General features: G+C 38.4%; 1 protein-coding gene across 24 annotated transcripts in view; it reads right to left on the bottom strand.

The window, feature by feature from the left end:
- Positions 1-12,636, bottom strand: part of ABLIM2 (actin binding LIM protein family member 2) — a 139,833-nt gene that overhangs the window by 59,400 nt on the left and 67,797 nt on the right. For all 24 annotated transcript variants that reach the window (XM_065062597.1, XM_065062574.1, XM_065062576.1 and 21 more), the window contains exons 5-6: positions 11,816-11,942; positions 9,749-9,842 (exon numbers count right to left, since the gene is read on the bottom strand). In XM_065062597.1, coding sequence (XP_064918669.1) covers positions 9,749-9,842; positions 11,816-11,942 — 221 coding nt within the window. The remainder of the gene's footprint in view (positions 1-9,748; positions 9,843-11,815; positions 11,943-12,636) is intronic.

Here is a 12,636-nt window from a genome sequence, read left to right as displayed (position 1 = left end):
TGTTCTTGTCTGTCCCACAGCACACAGACACGTAAACCCATGCTTCACTTAAAGCGGAACCAGAAAGCTCTACAACAAAGTGCATACAACCATCTTTTCTCATTTCTCATAACTTCAGGGCTTGAACTAGATAAAAGAAGAATGAACCTGATGTGATGAATGTGAATCACATAATTTAAAGTACTATTTGAAGACAGTGTGGGGTGTTATCCTAAAGTCTGCAGAGCAGTATGAACACCAGGCCTGGGAAACATGCAATGCTAGCAAAATCTGAGTAATTCAAATTGGAAGGAATAACCTTAACTACTTAAAGTTGGGTTCTAAATTAGCTGTCATCACTCAGGAGAAGATATAACATTACTGCAGACAGCTCAGCAAAAAGCTCTGCTCATTCTCTGCCTATGGCTGCCAGAACTGATGAAGTGATAGAATAAATAAAAGATGAGATGTATAATAATTGTAACTCTATCACAATGACACTGCTCATCCGGCCTCTCATGCCATTGCTACGACTGTGATCAATGTCATTTTTTACTGCGGTTGATGAGTGACAACTGCTTATGGATTGACAGAGGAGGGACTGGATCAGAGCAGCCTAAAGCTCAAAGCATAAGCCGAGGTCTGGAAAGAAGACTCAAGATTTCTTATTATGCTCTCACCAGTGAAGCCTAAGTACATCTTATCTCACTGCATTACTTACTTAGTAAAGTAGCTAGTAAAGGGAAGAAAGAAACTAGACAAAATCATTCAATGTCTTAAATAAATTCAGAACTATTTGCTTCCTTTCCTACAAATGAAAAGTTTTCAGTAAACTTTCCTATAAAAAATATAAATTAAAAAAAAAGTCTCTCTTGTTATCAAAAAATGCACATTGGTAACTGACACTTTTTACTGCTGGGACTGAAGAGTGTGGAAGTGAGGAAAGGTCAGACTGCTGCAATGATTCAATCATATCAAAGAATATTTTCCATTGTAAGGGTATAATACAATATAGGTTGATGTAATAGCGCATTATTATCACTGAATGTTATCTATTGAGGTAGGTCCAAATCCTGCCATGTTCATACTCTAAAATCTCCAACTGAAGTCCTAAATGCATCCTATCCTGAACAAAGATAATGGCAGTCAGCCTTCAAAACAGTGAGCCTGCTGGTATGCCAAGGCACGGCACAGTTGCATGACCCAGAAACAAATCCCACAGAAGACTGGTCTAAAGCATTCTTAGTTAAAAGCTTTTCACATGGAATGAATTTGCTGAAGAGTTGGGTCATCACCAGACAACCACCTTGTTCAAGCAAAGCGTAACAGAATAAAGCACAAAACCACTGACAATCAATAAGCTTTTCCATCATGCAGCTTCTCACCCTGAAATGAAGGACTAAAGCTCCTATGAAAGACATATGACTCGACCGACTGCTGCTATCTGGTTTCAAACAAGTTCAAGCATTTCAACATTAAATGCCCCAACCAATCACTGCATTGTTTTATGGAGGCAAATTCATCATTTCTGTAACTAAATGCAGTTCCCTGACTTTGGCTGAGCTAAGGATTTAATTTCTGTTCCCAGAACTAAATTAGTTATTATTTAATAACTCTCTTCGCTAACAGCACAGAACTGGCTCAAAAAAACCCTTCCTATCAAGTTATTCCTCCTACTACACTGAAATCAGGATAGTTCTTTCTTATTCCCCATCTGTTAATATAACCCTTCTGTTCTTGGCCAGAACTTATATATGGGGTTGTGTGACATGGGTTTAATCCTAAAGGCTGTGTAAAGCCTAAGGCCCCAGTGTTTGCCCTTCTGTCTTTATCTAAAGAATACCCTGGAGAAGGGGCACAGCATCACACCATCGAGTGTTGTTCAATGGCTACGTGCTCCTAATTGCTACTGCATCCACACAGTGGCATGTTATGTGGACTATACTGACACCATAAACTGGATTCTATGGGGTATTTTCAAATTAGGGTGATGATATTCAGAAAAATCAGATAACCCTTACTACTTGTAGTAGAATACTGTGCTCAGTTACCACCTTTAAGTGTAGCCACATAAAATCTCAATTCACATTTACAGCAAAGTCAGAGTTTTGCATATACTACAGAAGAACTCAAATAATTGGATAGTAATAGTTGTATACAATAATGGTTAAGTTAATAAACAGCTGTTGTGTCACCTACTGGGTATGAAGGTACAGGCAACCTTACCAAGGCAGAGGTATTTGTTAAATACCTATTGCTTATGTTATACAACAGTGCCGAGGAGAGAAAAGTGTGGGAGCCAGGAGACAAAGAGAATTATGTGGAGGAAAACTCTCATTAATTCTCTTAGTCACAGTGGACCTGACTCACCACTGAGTCACTTCAGCAGTGTGACAGGGCAAATGAACCATTTTCAATGGGGTTTACACCAGCGTAAATGTAGTGTAATGTTTTGAATCAATCCTCCTCATCTTCTTCTTATTGGATTCATTTATCATCCCATCAGATGACAAGGAACAGTCATGTGACATGTTTAATACATGCACCTGCAGCATTACTTACAGCTTTAGCTGTCTCATATATACAGTTATTTCATATTGTCTTGTTTCTGGCTCATCCTGCTGTACTTTGCAGAGCTTTGAGACTTCCCACCCACATTTGAGTCATTTTTACTGCCTCCCACACACTCTTTATTCTTCCAGGTATAAAGCATTAAAGCATAGATCGAATGTACCAACAGGGACATTTATATACCGGACTCACAGAAGGAAAAATTTCTGATATTAAAAAAAAAAAAAAAAAAAAAAAAAAAAGAAAAAATCATTAAGAAAAATCAGCACTATTATAACTGTAATCTCATCCTGCGACATCTGCAAAGAAGCTGTGACTCAGGAGCAAATTCTGCAGCCAGAGAAAAGCTGGAAAAGGCCAACAGTCCATTTTTTCTACAGAATTTGGTACATGGTCTTGTAAATCAAACTGGTCTGTTATGCCTAAAATCACTGATTTTGCACACAGTTGCTTTTGTTATGCAATTAGTGATCTACCCCTTTTGTCTTTTCTTCTCAGCTTTGCAAATTTTTCTTGCCACCCACTGAGACTGGAAGAGGCTTCTGTTTTCTGTTTGCTCAACAACCTCCTTCATTTCTTTTCCACTTTCCCACTCCTTAAATCCCACTTCAGGGCCAGGACAAGCTGCAGCTGGCTCTCACTTCTGACATCCCTTGACAGGGGAGAGGGAGCAAAGGAAGGCAAATATGTCTGCAAGTCATCTTTCTCCTTTTCGACTTTGCAGCTGTAGACTTAGCCCACTCATTTGAAATGGGAAGAATGAAGCTGCAACTGACGCCGAACAACTCTGAAGAGGCAGCACGATTTATCAGATGAAGCCAGCACAGCTCCTTTCACGTTAGTTGTGGTGATCCAGGCTGCAAACATCTGAGAACAGAAGCTGTCTCTCATTCTGTGTCTGACCAAGGGATGATATTTTGGATCCCTAAATTTAGCTGGAACTGAAAATGCCACTCTCATGTGTAGAACTGACATTAATAGTCCCTCCAGGAAGCACGAAGTTGCTACTTTCAGACTCGTCCACACATTTCCAGTTCAAGGTACCACTCAGAAGTTCCTACTTTGGGGGGAAAAAAGAAATCTGAAGAAGCACAAAAATGCTGAAAGCTGGCAGGATGAAAAATCTTAAAGATAGAAGGAATGAGTCACATAGGCTGCTTTTCTGCTATTAGCAGACACACTGAACTGTTGTCACATGGGCCAGAGCATCCTGGAGATACTTTATCAACAAAGCCACTTGTCACTAAGTGCACTTACTGCTGCACCACTGCCATGGTTACGGGAGAGAGCTGGAGGGAGGTGTTTGTGCTGGCGGCTGGATCACAGGTGGGTACAGGGCACTGCAGAGCAGTGGTGGGGTCGACCACAGTGTGGCCCAGCCGTGAGCCAGAACACCACCAGAAATGAATGAAATTACGTAAAGTAATAGGATGAGGAACTGAAGACATCCAAAAGTGAAACGTTTCATGTTATCGAAATATTCAAATGCTGGCACATAGTACTAGATAAGGCATCACCACAGCAACACATCACTTAGAAAGGTTTTGTAACTGCATGCTGTGTGCTGTCTGCAGCTGAGGCTCCGAAGGTATCAAGGTGACTACGGGAATCACTGCTTTGATGCTTTAATAATCAATTAAGTTAGTTTAAGAGAGTTAACTGGTACTACGTTTTTGCGTAATGGGAAAAGGCAGTGGACACCATTCACCTCTCTGTCAGGCTCAAAGAGTCAGACCAGGCACTAACACTACCAGGAATAATCCCATACAGGCACCAATGTACAGCAACACTCTGGGGACGTTTTCCGTACACATGAGAGAAATTCTCAACAGAAAAGCAAAGAAGCAAGTGAAAAAAAAAAACACAAAACCTTCAATAGTCATTCTTTCTCCTTTATCAAATAGTTTCCTTCCAATTCTGAACTTCTCTTTCGTGTTTTTCAGAAATAGTTTGCAGAATCCCTTACTTTGGTAAAAATGTAACAGGCTTTAGCTACTACCAAGTGTTACTCAGTACTCTTCCCCAATAAACCTAAAAACTGATTTACAGGGTAAAAACCTATGCAAACAGTTCATTTTAACATACACTGTTTTTTCCTAACATGCCAAAAATTGTGAATTTTTAACAGTTCCGAAAATGAATCTGGATAAGTGTAGCTCTATATCTTTCTGGAGAGAAGAGGTGGTTGAAAAAGGGAAGGGATGGGAGTAGGAGAAAGATAAGGTGAAAAAAATACAAGTTGGCTACACCAAAGGCTAAAAGCTAAGGTCAAAAACATTTGCATTGCTATTTATATGCTTGTTGATAGAATTTTTAATGATACCTGTTTTAAAGCAGAGAGTCTAAGTCAACTATTAATTAACACTTACCCAGCCAAGTTCAGATATTATGTGCTGATCAACCTACCTCTGCAAACCAGCAGCCCCAGACATATGCAATCGGCACCAAAACAGAGACCATTCTCAAGCTGCAAAATGCCTTGAATCTCAGCAAACACTATGCATTGAAAGTGCTAGTTAATTGTTTCCTACCTTAGATGGTTTCCTTTTGCAACAGCTAATGCTGATTTATTTAGACGTATCTTTTCCAACAGTTTTCCTTCTTCTCTCGTGATGGGAGAAAACTGGCGTAGAGAGCAGTTTCTAACTGAAGATTAGTACTGACACTTGGATCCTTTAACTGCTCTGACAGCCTTCGCAAGGCTGCCCATGCTACAGGAAACCCTTCGTTCATATAGACAGAGCCCCTTTTATTGTATGTTTCAGTATTAATGCCTATACAATAAGCTGCTCAAGTACCTTTCACACATCACTAGGTTTTGCTGTTAGCGAAACAGCAGGGTAACAGACATTTCAGAATGAACCATTCTACACTGCAGGCAGAAATTTGTACACCCTGCTGTAAAGAATTAGTCTCGTCTCTCTGCTATACAGAGACTTTTGCAAAGGGAAAGGCAATTGATTTACAAAGTAGATGTGGTAGCAAACGAAAGCAGCTCAACCCTAGGGCAAAGCAAAAAACAAACTACCGAAAATGTGATTAATGTTTTAATTAATAAGTCACTGAGGTATGAGTGGCATTTAACTGACATATAAATAATCGACATTTCTAGTCTCGTTCCTGTCTAGTGTCTCCTGTATTTGTTCCTTTTTTTTTAATGTAACATAGTTATGATGAATAGATTAAAAAAAAAAAATGATTATGCTTTTCTAGACATCTACATATACATGTAAAACAAAAACGTTAACCATTTCTTCCTCCACATATACTGAGTACCACATGCCAAGTTAGGTTGTCAGATAAAGCAGCTGGACCCATCTTTATGTTTAGTAAATGCTACAGTCATTTTTACCAGCACTTGTAGCACACATTTCTGCCACAGCCATGTAGCTGTAAATCACAGGACAGTTGTAGACAGAAGTCTACTAAAGAGCTGAAAATAACCCTTGGTGCTTACAAAAACAATTGGATTGCATGTAAATAAATTACAAGAGACTTTTCCAAAAGCATAACCTCCAACACTGTCAACTTTCATTCACATGAAATTCAAAATACCAGACAGTAACAGTGGAGATACTGCTTGTTAATCAGCTACCAGTAGAGCTGGTCATGGAGACCTGCGACAAAGCATGGACATCACTGGGCTGCAGAGCAGGTCCAACAGCATCAGCATAAGAGCCTGGAGCTGACTTTGCAAGCAGAGGAGAATTTGGTTCATTCAGTTTTACAAAACGAAAGTTGAGAGGAACTAAGCCCGTTCTCTACAAAATTCTCCTGAAGTTCTTCAGTTGAAGAGGAGAAGACCAAAAAGCTTAAAACCAATTGATATCCAAAGAATTAGGAACTATACACAGACTTCCAGCAACTCTCTATTCATTGAGATAAAGTTTCTAAACATCAGATGTTAAGGAAACCCAGGCATGTACCCCAGGAGGGGACCAGGAGGAGCTGCTACATGGTTCCCCTACGCACCTCAACAGCCTTCCAAGCCCCTGCATGTCTTGTCATGTGGGAGGGACCGGGAGGAAGATGACCCTCCTCTGTCTCCCCTGAGCAAAACACAGCTAGAAGACTGATTAAAAAACTCATAAAACAAACAAAAAGTGTTTTCTCAATTGAAAGGGGTTTGTATCGGGGTCTGAATTATGTAAAATATAGTGCATTTTTAGACAAAAGGCAATTGCACTTATTTAATCTATTTTTATAGCATGGTCATTGCCACAACTTGGGATTTTAATTAATAAATAGCTGCTTGTGACAGAAAAAAAGAGATTACAAATATTTTTTTAGTGCCAAATGCAGAGAAATTGATTGCTACATAACAAAAGGGAAATGGCTGGTTACAAAAATCAACAGCTTCTTATTTTAAAATGTGTTTATTTTCTGTATTATTGCTTAATTTTGGATAATGTTGGGTTGGGAACACAGCTATAGACAGCATAAGCACTGAAATAAACCCTTTTCCTCCCTAAAGGTTTTCAGTCACACTGCATTTTAAGTTGAACTGTCAGGTAAACTCTAGCCACCTCTTGCTCCCCAATTAAGGTGGTAGGTTTATCAATATATAGGGTCAGGGGAAAACCAGCAATTTCTAGGAGAGTGCTGATGCTCCATTAAACAGTGTCCTGTACGCTTCACGACCAAAGCAAACTTTGCCCATAAAAGCACTGCTGAACAGACTTTTTGTAAAAAGAACAGTAAAACTGTTGCCTTTAAAAACAACAGAAGAATTTATGGTTTCTGTAAATCAGCTGCTCAGGCCCCTTTGTAGCTTGTCCAGTACAAGTTCCCTGGGAGACTGGGGACAAGCCAAGGTGGACTGGCGGGGAAGAAAGAAACAAGAAAGGAATTATAAACAGAGCTATCCTGTGTTCAAGCCCATTTACTACATGCAATGATTCTGGCCCTCAGAAAATGGACTGAAGAAAGAATTTAAGTAACCAAATCATCATTGCATTTGGCTGGCAACCTACAAAAACAGCTATATTTTTATAAGTTATCAGTAACTCACACTAGTTGACCCTTCCCTCCTCCTCTGCTGAATAAACACTTAAAGTGAACAAGTGTTGGAAAGGGAGACAATATTCTAAAATCTGGGCACAGATTAACTGTGGAAGCAGCTGTCCTCCTGACATTATCACAGAAATCAGAGATGGAAAAAATCCTATTAGGTCATATAGTCACTCCCTTTGTCATTGCAGGACTGTTCCCTAACGTAGATTTTCCATTGCCTTGTCCAATCTTGTTTTAATAGGATCTAAGTGATAGCTCCCAGCAGCTCCTTTGGGTGACTATTCCTCTGCCTAATAAGTATCGCTGTCAAGGTCTTCCCCCACTTGAAAAGTAACTTGTTCTATTATTTTAGTGCATCTTCAGACTATATTCAAGATGGTAAAAACAAACAAACAAACAAACACCGAAGTTTTGAAAACTGGTTCAGGATTCCAGACAATTCCACAAAAAATACATCCTACAACAAAACGCAGCCATAACTACTACTTATTTTTTCTGTCCTCCTGACCAGGAGATATAAAACATACTAACAAGCTGTTGAGTGGCAAACACACACCGAGTTTGATACCAGACAGACAGGGGAACCAGCCCAAATCTGAAGCCTTATGAACAAATTCCTCTGCTGCAGATGAACAACAAATGACTTAACCATGTTAGCTATGGATACAGTCTCTGCATTCTTTCAAATCTGTTTGCTTAAGTCACGATTTTCAGCATAGCTTCCTAATGAAACAAGGTGTGCTTGATAACTCCTCATCTGACTGCTCTCTGTGGTCAACATTGGAACTCAACAGCCATTTGAAGTCATCTCTTACAGAGGTCCAAAGGCTGCTCACCATAGAAGGAGCCTCAACATTGTGTGTTAATTCTTGACTGTGTAAACAGGCAGCAGAAATGTAAAGAAAACTCTGGAGATATTTCAGGGGGTAATAGGTAGGATGGCAGTAGACGTTTTGGGAGAGGTCATGAGGAATGGGACCTATCGTGGCAGCTGAATGAATGCTAGGACAGAGGACATTCACCTGTATTCAGGCTTCATTAGTTTTGTTGCATATAATACAAGTTGTTTCATACAATCTTTTGGAAAAAAAGGTTATAGGCCATACAGTTTCCATATTGTTGTAACAAACTTCCAGACATTAAATATCATTGTACCTGTTCAAATCCATTGCCTGCTTCATACTAACTTCATCCTATTTTTCCTGTTTGATAGAGACACTATCTGACACTGCTGTACTTTTACAGATTGCATTTCATCATCTGTTCTCTTTTTTAAAAAGTTTTCAGAATCTTTCATCAGGTCACAGACTTCAATCACAGTCACTCCCAGGCTGCATCAGTACCAAAGTAAGAAAAGAATCAGTGCCACAGCACTGTCACCAAAGCAACACTGGGGAAGGGGAGGGGGGACACACACGCACTAACTGAAAACATCACCTAGAACTACAGTGACAGATGTAATCAGTCATGGTAAAATTCCTACAACAGCTTTAAAGAATGCGTTTTATTATTGGTCCATTTATAATGAAACCAAACAACTGTCATAATGCTCAGTACATTCTCATCAAGCAGTTAGATATAGCCACACGTGCCCACCAGGTCCCACAAATCAAACGGAGTACTGTTACTATACCCATCTTCCTAACGATTTTTTTTTGGTCTTTTCTTCATCCACAGAGACAGAAAGGACCTAGTTCTTAATCACATGACACCACATGCTATTGTTTAACCATATTGCTGTTAAAATACTACCAAATAAAAATACTATATTTGCATAGACATTGTAAGGCAAGAACCAGGACAGAAAAACACAATATTGTGAAGCCAAATGTCAGTAGAGAAGCTGAAAATTCTGTTCTTCTACCATTTTAGAACTAATCGCTTTCTGTAACCTGCTATGGGTAACTGCACACCAAATTTAGTGTAAGTATTAAAACGTGCATGTTAACTCATTCACTTACTACTTTTGCTACCTGAACATTCTCCAGTACCACAAATATCCATTTAGGGCGTGTGTGTATTACCAAATGAATAACAGAAGAAACAGAAAAGAACTACAGAAAAAGGTCCTAGTGTGTTATAAAAGTAACGTTGAACTGTTGCATTAACACTCATTTGTGAGCGTATGACTATAACCAAAAGAGCAAGTCTCTTCAGATGAGTTTGAAAGACAGATTTCCCTTACCTCCAGCACTCTTCCTGTGATATACTTTTCACAATTATCACATCTGATACCAAACTTTGCATGATAGTCCGTTTCGCAATATGGAATGCCATCCCTAGGGAAGAACAACAGGACATAGAGATTGTTTTACATAGGCTTAGAGGTTTACTGAGAGTTTATACAGCTAAATTTGCTAAGGCTTCAACACTTCACAGGGTGTTTATGGACTCCCACCTCCCAAATAGCTGTATTTATTAACTTTGTAAAGAACTGAATAGTTAACACACTATTTCAGCCCTTCTGAGTCTACCATGATTCCACTTTCCTGATTTGTCACTGAATTCAGCTGTTGCCTATCCCTGATCCCAACACTCAGTTTCTGAGACTCTCACGTCATTTGTTTTGATAGCGTCACTCATTCAATACTCCAACGTGTTTCCCACTCTTTGTAAAAAGTACTTGTTTCTACATATTATTCTTTCCCTCTTTAATTATTATCTAATTGTACTTAGCTTATACTGCAGAGTAATTTCTCAACTACCTTGATGGTAAACGAAGTTTTCATTAACAGTTAAGTCTATTGACATTCTTGACTGGACTTGCTTAAAGACAGTAATGGATTAACCAACTCAGAAACCTGCTCCATAGAAGCCAGTTATGACTATGAGGCTTCAACCTGAGCAGCAAAAGAGATCTTGCAGGACAGTTGTGCATGCTGTGAACAGTTATTGCACCACCACAAGTGATTTAAGATAGTGTACAATTTAAAAATATGAAGAATAAAACCAGGAGTCTTAGCTTTTTTTTCTAAAAGCTCAGAACATGTGGGCTATTGCTCTGAAGTGAAGCTATTTGTTAATTTTACGTTTAGATCACAATTTTACAAAGTTCTACACTTAGACCATTAAACTGATGAAAATTAATTACTCTACAAGAAACTGGAGACTCTTCTCCTATTTCAAAGTGCAAGTTAAACATAGTTAATATGTTTAGTGTGTTATGTTAAAACAGCAAATGCTCAGACAGATTTATTAGCAGAGGAATAATTTTATTGGACATTTCCCTAGAGAAACATAAAAATGAATTTTGTAGCATAGAAGTTGGATTGCTTAGAGACCAACCTATAAGTTACCACAATAATTAATTTAATTAATTGAAGGCAGGATGTTTCTTCTCTTATTTTGTTTGGCATTTAGCTTTCTAAAAAGAGGATTTAACAATAATTATGTCTTTACAATTTATGGTGTTTTTATTATTTAATAACAAGCAAAAAACCCACTGTACCAAAATACAGCAGAGTAGCACAAGATTTGAAATAATGCAAAACCTTATTTAAGAACACCCTTTTATGAAATACTCTTCTGCCGCTCTCCAATGCAAGCTCTGAAATTAAATATTATACTTGTATTAATCAAAATCCAAAGAATTGTTGAATTGTGGGACATCAGCTCTGAAACTCCATCATCTCTGGGTACTGGTGATTAAGCCAGCTGTTTAAGAAAATATCATCGTAGCAACACACTTCTCTAAAGCAGAAATTAATCCCAGGTGCCTTGGACAGTGGAAGCCCCATATCTCACTGAGCTGATATGAGTGTTGACATGGAACTTTTTCTGTGTGTGTGCTTTGGGCTGACTCTCATCGCTGTCATCACACTGAGTCCAAATCCAATAGCACAAGGGTCTGGAGCAGTGCAAAAGCTTGATAGGTGCCTTCTTAATGAACTTTTTGAGAACATTTTTGCTTACGTGAAACTCATGGAAACGATAATATCTGTTTGTTCATACAACATCTCATAGAGCAAAGTCAAACATAGATAACTAAAGGCGTATCTATGAGGCTTTGAAGCATACTCCACCAATCGCCTTTCTGTAGCTTTGGGAAGTTTCATTCCAGGTAAATGGACAAATTCTACTTTTCTTAATTTGAATTTTTCTGCATTTAATACCATTTATATAATAATTTAGACAATAATCTCTAATCTTTTATATATCTCCAAATACTGATAAACACAAATTAAAAGATATGCAATACTGAATTAATTAAGGATGCTGAAAATGAGCAAAAATGCTCCTTCACTCAACTTACTTGCTGATGTACTCCGCATTCAGTTGCTTGCCGCATGTATTGCACTTAAAACAGCCCAAATGCCAGTGTTTGTCCAAGGCAACCAATGACTGCCCATTTTTTATTTCTGAACCACAGCCACCACAATCTGCAAGACAGAAACCCCATATGAGTGAATCACGCGCTTTAGATGGTCACGCAACAATACTGGTTCATGGAATATGAGGATCCATCGGTGTCCCAGTAAAAGCTCATGCAGGCTCTGAAGATCCCTGCTGGCTGCTCACTGATGGATACCAAGTGCTGCTGCCATAATACTGTCCTAACATTGCTAGAAGATATGAATCATTCAAAGAAAAAACTAATGACTCAGGCTTCCTAGTGACTTGGGTTTTATTTTAGTTCACTTATACTGTGTTTAAAAGACGCAAAGCTGTGCTGAATAAGTTTTCAAGCATCACAAATCAGCCCAATAAAATTAATTTAAAAACACCCAGAAGTCATGTGATTGAAACAAATTGAACTTTCATATTAGACTTTGTTTCTGGGGTTATCTATATATTTATTATTTATAGAAATTCACTTGTATATTTATTATTTATAGACATTCACTTACATAAAGTTCCAAAAAGTTGTAAGGAAAACTAACAGAAAATAAAATGCAAACCATGTCATAACTAGATAACATAAGCTAGGCTATGTTGGTTAAACAGGCTATACGTGCCGTAGCTATACTTCTCAAAAAAGTAATTGAGAATAAGGCTTTTTTTGCTTGTTTGGGAGGGTTTTTTTGTCATTTGTTTGGGTTTGTTGTTGTTTTTGTTTTATTTAGTTTTTTCTTA

The sequence above is a fragment of the Columba livia genome, chromosome 4 (assembly GCF_036013475.1).
Source record: "Columba livia isolate bColLiv1 breed racing homer chromosome 4, bColLiv1.pat.W.v2, whole genome shotgun sequence".
NCBI classification, from domain to species: Eukaryota; Metazoa; Chordata; class Aves; order Columbiformes; family Columbidae; genus Columba; species Columba livia.
This window is presented reverse-complemented; position numbering and strand designations above follow the sequence as displayed.